The sequence below is a fragment of the Macaca mulatta genome, chromosome 9 (genome assembly GCF_049350105.2).
Source record: "Macaca mulatta isolate MMU2019108-1 chromosome 9, T2T-MMU8v2.0, whole genome shotgun sequence".
NCBI classification, from domain to species: Eukaryota; Metazoa; Chordata; class Mammalia; order Primates; family Cercopithecidae; genus Macaca; species Macaca mulatta.
In genome coordinates this window covers 20,711,428-20,726,809 of record NC_133414.1, presented here as the reverse complement: position 1 = coordinate 20,726,809, position 15,382 = coordinate 20,711,428, and the positions used below count along the sequence as shown (strand labels likewise).

Here is a 15,382-nt window from a genome sequence, read left to right as displayed (position 1 = left end):
GTGGGATTGTAAACTAGTTCAACCATTATGGAAAACAGTATGGCGATTCCTCAAGGATCTAGAACTAGATGTACCATATGACCCAGCCATCCCATTACTGGGTATATACCCAAAGGATTATAAATTATGCTGCTATAAAGACACATGCACACGTATGTTTATTGCAGCACTATTCACAATAGCAAAGACTTGGAATCAACCCAAATGTCCATCAGTGACAGATTGGATTAAGAAAATGTGGCACATATACACCATGGAATACTATGCAGCCATCAAAAAGGATGAGTTTGTGTCCTTTGTAGGGACATGGATGCAGCTGGAAACCATCATTCTTAGCAAACTATCACAAGAACAGAAAACCAAACACCGCATGTTCTCACTCATAGGTGGGAACTGAACAGTGAGATCACTTGGACTCGGGAAGGGGAACATCACACAACGGGGCCTATCATGGGGAGGGGGGAGGGGGGAGGGATTGCACTGGGAGTTATACCTGATGTAAATGACGAGTTGATGGGTGCTGACGAGTTGATGGGTGCAGCACACCAACATGGCACAAGTATACATATGTAACAAACCTGCACGTTATGCACATGTACCCTAGAAATTCGTTGTTTTTTCTATTTACTTTTAGGTTCAGGGGTACATGTGAAGATTTGTTACATAGGTAAACACATGTCACGGGGGCTTGTTGTACAGATTATTTAGTCACCCAGGTACTAAGCCTTGTACCCAACAGTTATCTTTTCTGCTCCTCTCCCTCCTCCACCCTCCCCACTAAAGTAGACCCCAGTGTCTGTTGTTCCTTTTCTTCTTTGTGTTCATATGTTCTCATTATTTAGCTCCCAACTTGTAAGTGAGAACATGTGGCATTTGGTTTTCTCTTCCTGTGTTAGTCTGCTGAGGAAAATGGCCTCCGGCTCCACCCATGTTCCCACAAAAGACATGATCTTTTTCTTTTTATATGGCTGCATATTCCGTAGTACATATGTACCACTCTTTCTTTATACCATCTGTCATAGATGGGCATCTAGGTTGATTCCATGTCCTTGCTACTGTAAATAGTGCTGCAATGACCATTCACATGTATGTGTCTTTATGATAGAATGATGTCTTTTTTCTTTTTCTTTCTTTCTTTCTTTTTTTTTTTTTTTTTTTTTTTTTTTGAGACAGGGTTTCACTCCAATTGTTCGGGCTGGAGTGCAGTGGCGTGTTCATGACTCACTGCAGCCTCAACCTCCCAAGCTCAGGTAATTCTCCCACCTCAGCCTCCTCAGTAATCGGGACTACAGGCATGCACCACCACGCCCAGCTATTTTTTTTTTTTTTTTCCAATTTTCAGTAGAGATGAAGGTTTCACCATGTTACCCAGACTGGTCTTGAACTCCTGGACTCAAGCAATCCACCCACTTCACCTGCCCAAAGTGCAGGGATTACAGGCATGAGCCACTGCCCCTGACCTACAGTAGAATAATTTCTATTACTCTGGGCATATATACCCAGTAATAGGATTGCTGGGTGGAATGGTAGTTCTGCTTTTAGCTCTTTGAGGAGTTGCCATACTGCTTTCTGCAATGGTTGAACTAATTTACACTCCTATCAACAGTGTATAAGCATCCCTTTTTCTCCACAACCATGCCAGCATGTTATTTTTTGACATTTTAATAATGGCCATTCTGACTGGTGTGAGATGGTATCTCATTGTGGTTTTGATTTGAATTTCTCTAATGATCAATTTTAAGTTATTGATACAAGCTGTGATTTCACACAAGCAGTACTCAAGTACGCAAACTCTGTGCCTCTCAGCCTGGTATATGCCAGTAGCAGAACACTAAACCTTAAACTCCAAATCATGAAACATGTCATAAATTCCTCACAGAACTTATTATAGTAATTTGTGTTTTCCAGGTATTCACTTAATATGTATTGGGAAAAAAAGAAGAAATTAGTGGCCTGTTAATATCGGTGCTTAAGTAAATGCCTGTAAACATTCAGAAATATATATAGAGAGAAAACAGACAGAGAGAGAGAGAGAGTGAGAGAGAGAGAGAGAAGAGAGGAAGAAAGATAATCTGTTTTATGTCAAAAACTGTATAAGGCATTATGGGTCCTTAGGGACCTTTGAGTCTTTTGGAGGAAGAGTGGCAAAAGAAAATGAGCATTTAATTATAATGAGCATAACTACAAAAGTGTGAAAATAGGGTGGCTATTAAATTTAAATTAATTCAAATGAAAATGAAAAATTCAGTTTCTCAGTTATGTTTTTGTTGTTGTTATTATTGTTGTTGTTTTTGAGACAGAGCTTCGCTCTGTTGCCCAGGCTGGAGTGCAGTGGCGAAATCTCGGCTCACTGTAGCCTCCGCCTCCCAGGTTCAAGCAATTCTCCTGCCTCAGCCTCCTGAGTAGCTGGGACTACAGGCACGTGCCACCACTCCCGGCTAAGTTTTGAATTTTCAGTAGAGATGGGGTTCCACCATGTTGGCCAGGATGATCTTGATCTCCTGACTTCGTGATCCATCCTCCTCGGCCTCCCAAAGTGCTGGGATTACAGGCATGAGCCACTGCGCCCGGCCTCTCAGTTATGTTTTAAATGCTCAATAACTAGCTCTCTGTAGCTAGTAGCTACTATACTTAACATAGGGGACATTGTCCATCATCCCAGAATGTCGCATTAAACAGGTCTGCAAAGCATGTTAAGTGAAAATGACACCAAACATTCAAATTTTATTTACTACTTGATCATTTTTAAAGGAAATTTTCTTGACGATGCCTGAATCATTCAAAAGCAGTTAAGTAAAATGTTAACAAAGAGGGCTTGCTTTTATTTTTCTTGGGTCTCCACTAAGGCAGATTTTATATACAGTATGACTATATTCAAGACTTTGAATCAATGCATTCAAGAGAATTTCATGTGGTTAAAAAAGTTTCCAACAAAGCAGTTCTTTTTGAATATTGAAGACAAAAATGGAAGCTCCAATTATTTTATTTTTAATTGTATTCTTATGATTTTAAATTATTTCTATTTTTAAAGTATCTAAATATGTATATATTAAATCATATATTTTACTACTAAAGGAAGAATATCCAATGATTTACAGCAGTTATTGTATATGGGTAAGTACCTAAGCTGGAGAGGGGGTGACAGTCTTAGTTCCATTGGCTCTTGTTTCTGTACAGTGCCTCTGGGGCCTTGGACTCTCTGATACTTCAGTCTGGGACACCCAAGGTGTCCCAGGTCATGATTCAGAAGTTTAAAATGACACCCAAGGTCATGATTCAGAAGTTTAAAATGATTTCTTCCTTATTTTTCTGTTTTCTTTTTTTTTTTTTTTTAATTTTGATCATCTCTTGTTGAAACTCTCCTCTTCAAATTTTCTGCCAATTTTTTCAACTTGCCTATGGCCTTTGTTCTAATTCCTTCTCAATCTCAGATCTCCTTGGTCAGATCTTCATGGCCATTCTCTATTTTATTCCAAACCCTCAGCAAACTCTGCCTTCTCTGCTTCACATCAGACCCTTTACGCCTTCCTCAGTCTGTTTATTGCCACACTTATTGCACCTTTATAAGATCTAGAATACGAAGATACAGAAGAACAAGCGTAGCCAAAAAAGCAAAATAAATAAATGGGAGAAATGAAAAAAAAAAAACAAGCTAAGATATCTACAGCTGCTCAAAATTCAGCTAGGAATAAGTATATATTGAAAGAGGGAATCATTCATCACATACATAAACACACAGACACACAAACACATCCCTCACCATTACCATAGTGATTTTTATGGCTCCTAGTCAATTACACTTTTTCCTGGGCATTCTTTTCCTGAACAAGCTTACATTGAGGTTTAGAATCTTCAATAAAACAGAATCTGTTTTTCTAGTTTAAATGATTAATCTTCAGGTGCTTTGATGTACAGAGTGGAGAGAGAGCACCTGCTCGCCCTTTCCTCTGTAGACCGTCGCTTCCTCTAGAATCCATCAGCTATTGTAACATTGATCTTTGGAATAAACACAATGACCAGGGACTAGAGCACAACTGTACCATTCCAGGACATGCTCCAAAATTATTTTTTTTTTCTAAATTGTTCTTTGACTCGAGTTCATTGTCCTACTTTGGGGACATTGTAAGACATGGCCTTGAGATTTGTAAGTTCATTGTCCTACTTTGGGGACACTGTAAGACATGGCCTTGAGATTTGTAATCTGAACTCCTTGAGATTTGTAGGTAGAGTATTATTATTATACTGGACTTACCCTCTTGTAGCTTGGAGCATTTTACACTGAATTGCTGTCAGTATCCCCCACTAAACTACATTTTATTAGAGCAAGTATGTGTTTAGGTTGTTGCCATTATATTCCCTGCATCAAGGACTGTGATCAACACACAGTAGATAAGCAATATATATGTGTTGGATCGTGGGCATAATGTTTACTTTGGTATCATAGCAAGCACTCAGAGGAGAAGTCTCAGAATAACTATTTTTAGTTTTGTTTTTTTCTTTTTACTTCCTTGAATCTGAACCACATGTGGCCCTCTCTTCATTGGCAGACTCAAATGTGTAGGCTGGCCCTAATAAACCTTACTTTGGGATCCAACCCATCTCTGGTTTCATCTACCTTTGTCCTGATTTTCTCATTCATATTTGTAAAACAATCTATGGATTATCTTTTACTGAAGGAATATTAATGTAATTGTAAAACAAGTTGGAGAACTAAAAACAAAAGAAAGATCAATAGATGAACATACAAATTTTGAAAGCAAAAGCTTCATATTATCCATCTTCCTGTATTTAATTGTGAAGTCCTAAAAGTAAGAGATTATGTTACTTACACAGTAACTCAAATATGAGAATTCAGAAAATATTAGTATCCACATTAATTCCCTTCATACTTTATGTTTCCTAGTTAATTGTAAACAGTAACAGCATTTCAACAGCGTAAGATAGAATAGCTTTGGGCTTCCTCGTGTTCTGTTAGTCCTATCTCATATTTCAAAGAAAAATGCCAATTTTCCACTAGTGGCTGAAGGGACTTTTGAAGCGTAAATTAAAGTCCACATCTTGAACAATGATTAGCTGCGGGAACAACTGTCCATGCTGATGCCATGTGTTGGCCACATATAAAGTACAAAGTAATCCATGTAAACTGGCCCTAAAATTGTGCTGTTACAGATGGCAACTCACAAGAAAGCTCAAGTTGCTTTAAAGTCCTTTCAAAAAAAGAAAAAATTCTTAACTGTATCAGCCTGATAGGATTATGTAGGAAAAAAAAAAAAACATAATTTCAGAAAACGAAGGCTTTAATCATGTCAAAGTACCCCACACTGGTTATCTCACTGCTTGACTCTACTACCTTATAATGAAGAACACTGGTTCCATGAAAGCACTATTACCAATACGTTCCAATTCAGAGGACTGGCTAGATTTTCCAATTACCCAAGAAGGTAAGAATTTGTTTTGTTTGCTTATTCTGTAACTTTTATGTAAGAAAATATCACATATTGCCACAAACTTATAAAAACAGTCATATTATAGTCTTAGAAAAATCCTGAGAACCTTAGCTATGTGTATCTCAGACTATCAATAACATTCTCCTACAGTCTAGTCCTACTTCCTAAACTGGAAAGCATTATAAAGCAAATCAAATATCCTTCCTGCTAACTCAACGACTCCTAAAATTCAAGCACATAGAGAAAAGCATGAAAAACAAATATCTCTTCTGGTAGTCTGTAGTGGCTCCTTGAAACAGTCTCAGTTTTTCAAAAACCAAGGCAAACCATGAAGTCAGCATCCACAGCCTTTAGAAATCGAAGCCTTGGTTTCGACATAAACTAGCAAGCACTCAAAGTGTCCATGACAGCATTTTCACTGAGACCCCACCTAAATAACACCCTCAACCCCAACTAAGTCACAAATTTAAGCAAAAATTAAGTGTCCTCAAGTGGAAACAATGATAAACTGAAACTCAATCCCGGCGACCACAAATCAATGGCTATCAGGAAGCATACAATGATGGGAAATATAGATTACCTTTTAAAATCATATACATGCATTTGATTTCTCAGGGACTCTAGGTGAGTCATAGGAATTTCTAATACACTCTTAATATCTTCAAATTTGTGTAAAGCAGGCAGAATTAACACATCGTATTCCTTTACATTCAATTTCTTCTATATAACTGACATTCGTGGTCTCATCACATTAATGTATGACCTTGAATTAAATCTAAGTTAGCTTGTACTTTCAAAGAACAAGTGCTTCTGGACTTCTGGATTTTTCCCTCCAAAAAAAAAAAAACAAAAAAACCAAAACAAAACAAAACAAAAACTCTGTATCTATCTTTCTCTTTTTCTATCTTATAGGATTTAATTAAAATAAAGAGGTGGGAATGGGTAAAAGGCATTTGGATAAAATGGAAACGGAGACCAGGCAGTTGTTTTAATTCTTACTCTCACAAAGAAATGGGAAGAAACAAAAAGAAAAAAGAAAGGAAAAGAAAGTATCTTTAGGACTTTAAAGTATCTATGGGACATCACTATTAAGAACTCAGGACACTCCCACTTAGACTTATTCCAAACTGAAAGTATAATTAGGTTTATACCTCGGAATAATATGTCACTTATCACCAGGGATGCCCAAGCAAATTGCTGTAACACTATACTTACAGGCAGTGAATGTACTGTGTGGCACTATTGATCTCTTCAATATTTTCTGACAAGTAAAGATCAAAAAATGAGCTGAAATCCTAAGGGCGAGAGGTATGTTGGAGCTCTCAAAAGGACTGAAAACAAGACAAGTTGAATAGAGACCCCTGATTTAGGTGTTACTTTTATGGAAAGCAAAGGAATTATGTTGACTGAATTAAGATTATATTTGGTACATATATACCAATATTTAATACAAACATTGTTTACCTATTAGGTACCAAATATTTTGCCAGGTGCTTTATTTAATCACATTTTAATCCTTGTCATTATTCCATACAATCGTGTATGCTTCCAGTGTAAATGCTGACATTTAATCCATAGAATCATGTATGTTTCTGGTGTAGACACTAAGTCTCAAAAGGAATATACAATTTGTCTGAGCCACAATTACAAAGTGGCAAAAGAGACTTAAGCCAAGTCTGACTCGTCCGTCCTCTCTAATATGCTGCTGAAATAAAATGAGTATTTCACTGCTTGGTTTGTGTTTACCCGGCACCAGAGGACTCATTTGAAGAACTCAAATTTCAGTAAATATAATCATTTTTTCTGTATACATTTATCTTTACTTATCCATTCGTCTTTCTTTCAACAAACACTTATTTAACTGACTTTATTTTTCTCAATGCACATTGTTGGCCAAATATTTTGGCAATATGTATCCACAGCTTTAGATTATTGAAATGACTGTGTGAAAAGAATATAAAATAACAGAAAGCTTCTTTAATAGCCGCCCCCAAAGAATGGTGCCAGTTACGTGTTACAAATGGTCTTTTAGAAGGACATGGCATTTCGTGTTGAAATAGCGCATATAAATCTCTTAATTCGTCATTAAAGTGATAGTAAAACATGGCAAGCATTTACTAGCAGAATAACCCAAGCCCAGCGATTTACAACCACAGAATGGCCAATGGAAATTCAGAACAGTTGATTACCTGACATGGGTTAGAGGCAGTGAGCAATTTTGTAAGAACAGGACTTCCAAGCTTGGCCACCCCGGGGGAGTGCTGTGCCTCCAAATAAATAAATGATCCTGCAAAAACAAAGGGAAAGTCATACGGATACAAGTTCTCTTACACATTTAGCTGTTCTTTGCTCCAGAATCTTATCCTTGCACATGTTAAACTATCAATTAGATAAGGAAAATTACATTTTTACATATTTACTATTATGGTTTGTAGATAACAAATAGCATTTATACATGTATAACATTAAATACCTAAAATAACATTTAATCAATTAAAACAAGCTCTTGATCCAAATCACCTGAACAAACATTTTTATTGGCTTCATTTATGTCATAGAGTTTGACATCAAATTAAATGAAGCTTCTAAGCTGACAATTAGATATTCAACATGCCCTTCTTGAAATACCCACAAGAGCTTTATTTTTTAGTTTCCTCACAAAGTACTGAAGGATATGAGCTTATGGAATGAATTTTAGTTTCTCAGGTTTGACATTGTTGTCTGTGCTAGAGGGGATGAAAGCTTAATTAAAGATCTAATCTGAACATTAACAAAATAACCGCTTTTAGATTTTAACTACGACGGATGTGCTCATAGCAAATGTGCAGGGGATAACATCTCTCAGCAGCTTAAAAGATCACATGTTCGGAGCTGCTGTCTGGGGTAGTTTCACTGAATATTGAAGACTTACAAGGAAGGCTATACCCAACAATGTCAAGGTCTGATCCTGCCCTTTGATAATCACAATGATGGGCAATTTGGAAAACCAACTATTTTCACTGGAAAATACCATATTCAGAGAGTGATTTTCCTAGAGACAAGTTAATGCTGACTGCACAGAAAGGAAAGGATTTAGAATTAGAATGTATTATTTTATAGACTCCACCATGTGTTAAACCAAACAACCAAGGGTGTGAGTCAGCAGTGCCATCTTTGAGTAGGAAAAATATAAACCCAAGTTTATATTGTTTTTAAATCTCAAAACCAACTTGGAAAGATAAAGATTATTGTTCCCAAATTCCAAACTATGGGTAATGGAAACAGCATATGCAAGCAAGTTCAGTAAATTCTCTATGCTTCACCTAGAAAGGAAAAGAGTAGAAAAAGGTCACTTTGAAAAATTCTTCCACCTAAAAGCGCTCAGGTTTAGGTAAAATTCAACTGAATATTTTTAAAAAGACAATCCAAATTCTAAAAACAAATGAACCAGTATTCAAAGACCTTACTCCTCCAGTCATTTAAAAGAATATACACGATTTCAAACAAGCAGTTAATGAAGGTGAGAACATGTACACATTAAGACACCAAAATCTGAAAGGAGCAAAAGGTCTGAATAAATCATTTAGACAACAAAAGTAACTGAAAAAGTAATGAAAAGAAAACCTAACAAGAAATGTATGGTGCCACATCTGAGTTAAATTTAATTTTCTTTCTTTTCTTTTTTTTTTTTTTTTTTTTCCTGAGACAGGGTCTGGCTCTGTCACCTAGGCTAGAGTGCAGTAGCATGATTATGACTCACTGCTGCCTGGAACTCCTGGGTTCAAACAATCCTCCAGCTTTAGCCTCCCACTGGGACTGCAAGAGCACACTACCACATACAGTAAATTTTTCCATTTTTTTGTAGGGACAGAGTCTCAAACTCCTGACCTCAAGCAATCCTCTTGCCTTGGTCCTTCAAAGTGCTTGGATTTCAAGCATGAGCCACTGTACCTGGCTCCCTATTTAATTTTTAAAAAACAAACATTTGCAACATTATTCGAGGAACCTCAGATCTTAGAAAAATATGGAGAGCTTCCTGATTCATTTTAGGTTGCCAGAATATCTTTAATTTTTAGTAAAACTGATGAAAACAGGACAAAATTTAAAACTCTAGAGAGCAACCTCACTTGTGAGCATAGGAACAAATATTCTAATTAAAATGATATCGAATAAATTTGAAATCATTATCCAAAAATAGTATGTCTTGATTAATCTGAGCCTTCTGAGAATGGAGGTTTGGTTTAATTTAGGAGCTCGGTCACCACATTCAATTACATCAACAAAATGAAAGTATCAAGTCATAGAATCCTATCTAAATGCTGAAAAGACTATGGAAAACCAGTGAACAATTTCAAGTCACAAACCTTAATAAAACAAAAGGAAATAATTAAATAAAGACTAATGAACAATCCCAAAATAAATAGCATTCTAAATGGCAAATGACAAAACAATAATTAAAATAAGAAATGACATAATATATTTCTGTCATAATTATCAATTAGAGATAATAGTAGACAATATATATTATCTTAGACTAATATTATCTTAAAGGTCTGGTGAATGTAGAAGCCAAGGAAATAAAACATCTAGTAGACATTATAGAAAGAGAGAGGCAAATTTCTCATGTTTTACCAATATTATAATTGTAAAAATGGAAAGCCAAAGTATTCTATTTTTTATAATTATAGTATCATTTAAACAATTTGGCAAGCTAAATGGAAACAGATATGTTATAAAATTACTTCTCTTAACTTAGCAGTAAGTTTCTAGATATAGAAACAGCAAGAAAAGTCCAACTCCTGATAGCAAAATTAACTTTTTTTAATGTAGGAATAAATTTAACAGAAAAGGGACATGATTTATATGAAGAACATTAAAAACTTTGTGAAAGACTACAAACTCCCTGGTTAGATGAAAAGAGATAACATGTTTCTAGATGGAAAGATAATATAATTAAAATATGAAGTTACTGACCATTGACTGGAAAGCTAAATGCTATCCTACGATAATTTTAACCAAATATTTAGAAAGTTGATAATACTGTGTTAAAATTAATATGTGCAGGTAAGGGGTATAGAGAGCCTAAACTCTGACCACAGGCCCAGGGACTTCTAGAAATATGTCCCTTGATTTATCTTCCTACAAGCCTGCTCTAAACAATGAACCAAGTTGGAGAAATGTGGAATTTAGCAATTGTATTCCTGGTAACGGCAAGGAGTTTACTTCTGGTAATCAGAATTGTTTATTGTAAAACTCTTACACACCCACATATCCCAGAGGGGCTATGTGATCCGCACAATATAAAACTTAAAGGAGGGAGTGAATAGTCTCCCTGGGTTAAAGTGTTCACATCTGGCTCGACCTCATCTTCTGCACAACATGCATCCTTGTTAATGCACAGGCCTAAAAGTAATACCTCACATGTTTTGAGAACATTAGAGGCCAGTCTCTATAACTTTGACAAATGCAAAAGTTATAACAAAGCATTACCATATAGAATGAAGAAATAAATAATAAATAAAACTATTCCAATTAGGTTTGGTTCCGGAGTGCAAGAGGGGTTTAATATTTAAAAAATCAATTTACCTTATAGACAAAAAAGATAATCTGACAATCATATGATCATAATAGATGCTGAAAAATACTGAAAATTTTTAACATACATTCAATTTTTTTATTTTTTTTAAAAGTACACTCTGAATAGAAGGGAGCATTCTTATATGATAAAGAATACAATTTTTCAGTAAGAATGGAACTTAAGGTTCAACTATTGACAGCTTTTCCTCTGAGACAGAAATAAGACAAGTCTAGCAGCTATCACCAGTTCTATTCAACACATTCTAGAAATTCTATCCAGTACATAAAACAACAAAAGAAAAATAGAAATGTTAATATTTAGAAAAAAGGAAATAAAATTGTCATTATTTGCAGACAAAATAATTGTGATCCTAGAAAATAAAATATATATGTATAAGTTCTTAACTACAATAAATAAAATTACCAAGGCCACTGGATACAAGGTCAATATTTTCTATAAAAAATGCATTTCTATATGTCAGCAATAATTAAAATAAGAAGTTCTTTAAATGTAACATTTATAATAGCACAAAAACCTAGGAAAATATTAGCAAAAGATTTTCAAAATCTCTACACTGAAAGTTGTAAAATATTATTTAGTAAAATTAAAGAACCCAAATAAATTGATACATTGGAAACATTTGAAAAAAATATTTTTCAGTGAAATGCAAATAAATATTACATATGAGAAAGCATTGTATACCCATTAATTGGAAATTTTTAAAGAGAATTATAATGCCTCTTGCTGGTAGGAAAATAGGAAAAAGTACTCCCATTTTGCCACTGAAAATTGAAGTACTAAAGTTTCAGGGGAAATGAATCTATAAATATTTATTGAAAGTATAAATACATATCTTGATTTAAAAATATAGGAATCTCACTCCTAGTTATCTGTTGCATAAAATCGAAAGTATCCTACGTGAGGAAATGTGTAGAATAATAAATTTGAAACACTGTCATGATATTGATGTCACTGGATAGGGGAATGGCTAGATACATTATAGTATATCCAAATCAAATAAATTTAGCTAAATAAACAAACATGAATTAAACTTCTTCTGATTCCAGGTAAGACTGAGTATCACAGACCAGATTTTATCTTCTGTCTTAAACTAGCAAAAAAATTAGATAAAAGCATATTTAGCATGGATTGTCAAATACAGGATGTTGAGAATGCAAGATAGTGACAGATCACAGGATAGTGATCTCTGAGAGACGGGAAACAAATGAGTTAGGTCCTGTAATTTCCACAGCTTACTGCCTAGATAGAGTTTCCAGGTGCCTGTGCAGAGGGGAAACACAGGAGTGTGGTGGTCTCCTCGAGTTGAAACAGATAGAGTCGGTGCTTTGGGGAGACCCACATGAGTAGAATTCGTAAGACAGAGTGCCAGCTGCCCCTTTCAGGTACGGAGCTTTGTAAAGACAGCAAGCTCCGGAGATCTGCAGACAGTCCCCCCTAAATCGCCATGTAAGGACCAATCGTGTGCATGGATTGGAGAAAACTACCTGAGTCTGGGGATAAAAACACCCGAAATGGATAGCTGGAACACTTCCTGAAGGTCACAGAAAGTCAGGAATGGTGGAGTTCTCTTACCACCCAGAGTCCAAAAAAACAGACATAGGCATTGGATAGAGAACTCAAACCAAACACTTGTGCCCAGACAAAAACACGTATGCAAATTTGACAATGTTTTTACTCATATTCGACAATATTTGGAAACAATCCAAGTGTCCTTCAGCTGGTTAGTGGATAAATGAAGTATGGTTCATCCACACAATGGACCCAACTACTCAGCAGTAAAAAAGGAAGGAACTGTGGCTGAAGCCAGTGACATGGATGAGTCTCAAGTCCTTTATGCTAATTGAAAGAAGGCAGAATCGAAATGCTACATATTATATGATTCCATTTTCAAGACATTCTGGAATAGGCAATACAGTAGGGATAGAAATCAGACCATTGGTGTCGGTGGTTGGAAGTGGGAGAATCATTGAGTATAAAATGGCACTGAACAACGTGTGGGGCAGGAATAGAATTGTTTTATATCTTCATTTTTGTGATGGTTACACAATTGTATATGTTTGTTAGAACTCAGTGAACTGTACACTAAAATGGTTGAATTTTACATTTAACCAATACTTTACCATAAAAAAATGAAAAAAAAGACAGTATTTGATGACTTGAAGCAACTGCCATAAGCTATCTTTAGTAACAAGACAATAGTTACAAGATAATATATTTCTTATAAAATAAACAATCACAGAAACACATATAATTTTGAATATGTATGTATCTACTATGTATATATCTGTGTGGGACTATATGAACTTAGATAAAAGTGGCAGATAATTAACATGAGTTGCCTACTTTGATGGAAATTTAACAGAGTAGGAATAGTAAGGTAGAAACCAAGCAAAAAAGGAAGGAAGGAAATTCGAGACTTAATTACACACATATGCACAAAAACTACATAATTATCAACATATTTAGCCTGGTCAACACGGTGAAACCTCTGGCTCTACTAAAAATACAAAAACAAAAAATCAGCCAGGCGTGGTGGTGTGCACCTGTAGTCCCAGCTACTTGGGAGGATAAGGCAGGAGAATTGCTTGAACCTGGGAGGTGGGGTTTGCAGTGAGCATAGATCACACCCCTGCACTCCAGCCTGGGCAACTGAGTGAGACTCTGTGTTAGACAGACAGACAGACAGACAGATAGATAGATAGACAGACAGGCAGATAGACAGATAGATAGATAGATAGATAGATAGATAGATAGATAGATAGATAGATAGATAAAAAGAAAGAGAAAGAAAGAAAGAAAGAAAGAAAGAAAGAAAGAAAGAAAGAAAGAAAGAAAGAAAGAAAGAAAGAAAGAAAGAAAGAGAAAGAAAGAAAGAAAAGAAAGAAAGAAAGAAAGGAAAGAAGGAAGGAAGGAAGGAAGGAAGGAAGGAAGGAAGGAAGGAAAGAGGGAGGGAGGGAGGGAGGGAAGGAAGGAAGGAAGGAAGGAAGGAAGGAAGGAAGGAAGGAAGGAAGGAAGGAAGGAAGGAAGGAAGGAAGGAAGGAAGAGAAAGAAAGAGAGAGAGAGAAAGAAAGAAAAAGTTTTAAAAGCTGCAATCTATGTTTAAGGCTCTAAGAACAAAATGAACTAGAACTTCACTTTCTTAGATATCAGAACTATTAGGCTGCCTCTGACTCTACCAGAAATTTCCATTTCACTTTCCTTTCTCTTCCTGGTCCTTTTTTTTTTCAATTCTCCTCCTCACTTGCAATTTAAAATCACTACTGATTCTCTTTAAGGTTTGATCATGGCAATCATAGGTAAAGAAATGCTGACTCCGTGATCCAGATACACACACACACACACACACACACACACACACACATATATATATATATATATATATATATATATATATATATATATATATATTGGCCCTTTCTAAAATGAAAAAGACAGAGTTTTTGTCCCTCACACTCTGGGTGAGACCAGCTGCCCCTAATTTTATCAGTCATATTGTTATCTTTCACTATTCTTCATCTCACCAGAAAAGAATGAGTCTTTCAACATCTAACACAGGGGCTCTACTAGAATCTTTTTAATGCAAATCATAGTTATGTAGTAATTATAAGATAGTAAGAGATTAAAGGTGAATTATAAACATATTTTCTAAGTGTCTTATCTGGTACTATTCCTAGTCTTATTAGAATAGACAACAAATATCTATTACTATTTATGGAGCTCTTACTATATGGAAAATCTTCACAGGTGTTATTTCATTTAATCCTCATGACAACTCCACAGGGAAGCTACTTTTCTTTTCTCTATTTTCTATCTAATAAAACTGAAGTACCCTAGCATTTAGACATGGGTGCAGTGTCAATATCCTGACAGAACCCTGGGCAGCCCGTGCTCTTCCCTAACTGACTACGGTAGTGCTCACAACAGACCACCATGACACACTGCCTGCACAGCTTCCCTTTGGGAATCACTGCCTTGGCTTAGGCCTTCATCATCTCTCACTGATATTTCTTCAGCACATCCATGTTTTTTTCCACCCCGGCCTTTCACCCTCTCCATTCCCCTCATCTCAGCCAGAACAGTCGTTTAGAGCAAATTTGATTGGTCACGTGCTTTAATATGACTACCTGGGTCACCATCATCCTGCAGACACATTTCCAATTCCTCAGCACTCTCTAGAGTCCCCTTCCTTCCTCCCCTGTTTCATCACTTCTGTTCTCCTGTCCAATCATACATGTCTTTCATCCCTAACTACTCCCATCTTTCTGCCCTCTTTTGGGATTCTTTCCTCCAATTAGGATATGATCCCTCCCACCTCTCTTTGGTTCTGCCTTCTCTCCATAATTCCTTACTTCTGGCT

The 15,382-nt window shown here is 36.0% G+C and overlaps 1 protein-coding gene across 5 annotated transcripts in view; it reads right to left on the bottom strand.

Moving 5' to 3' along the window:
• The window catches only part of MALRD1 (MAM and LDL receptor class A domain containing 1), a 732,448-nt gene that overhangs the window by 616,111 nt on the left and 100,955 nt on the right, over window positions 1-15,382 (bottom strand). For all 5 annotated transcript variants that reach the window (XM_028826041.2, XM_077945484.1, XM_077945481.1 and 2 more), the window contains exon 12: window positions 7,637-7,734. In XM_028826041.2, the coding sequence (XP_028681874.2) occupies window positions 7,637-7,734 (98 nt within the window). The remainder of the gene's footprint in view (window positions 1-7,636; window positions 7,735-15,382) is intronic.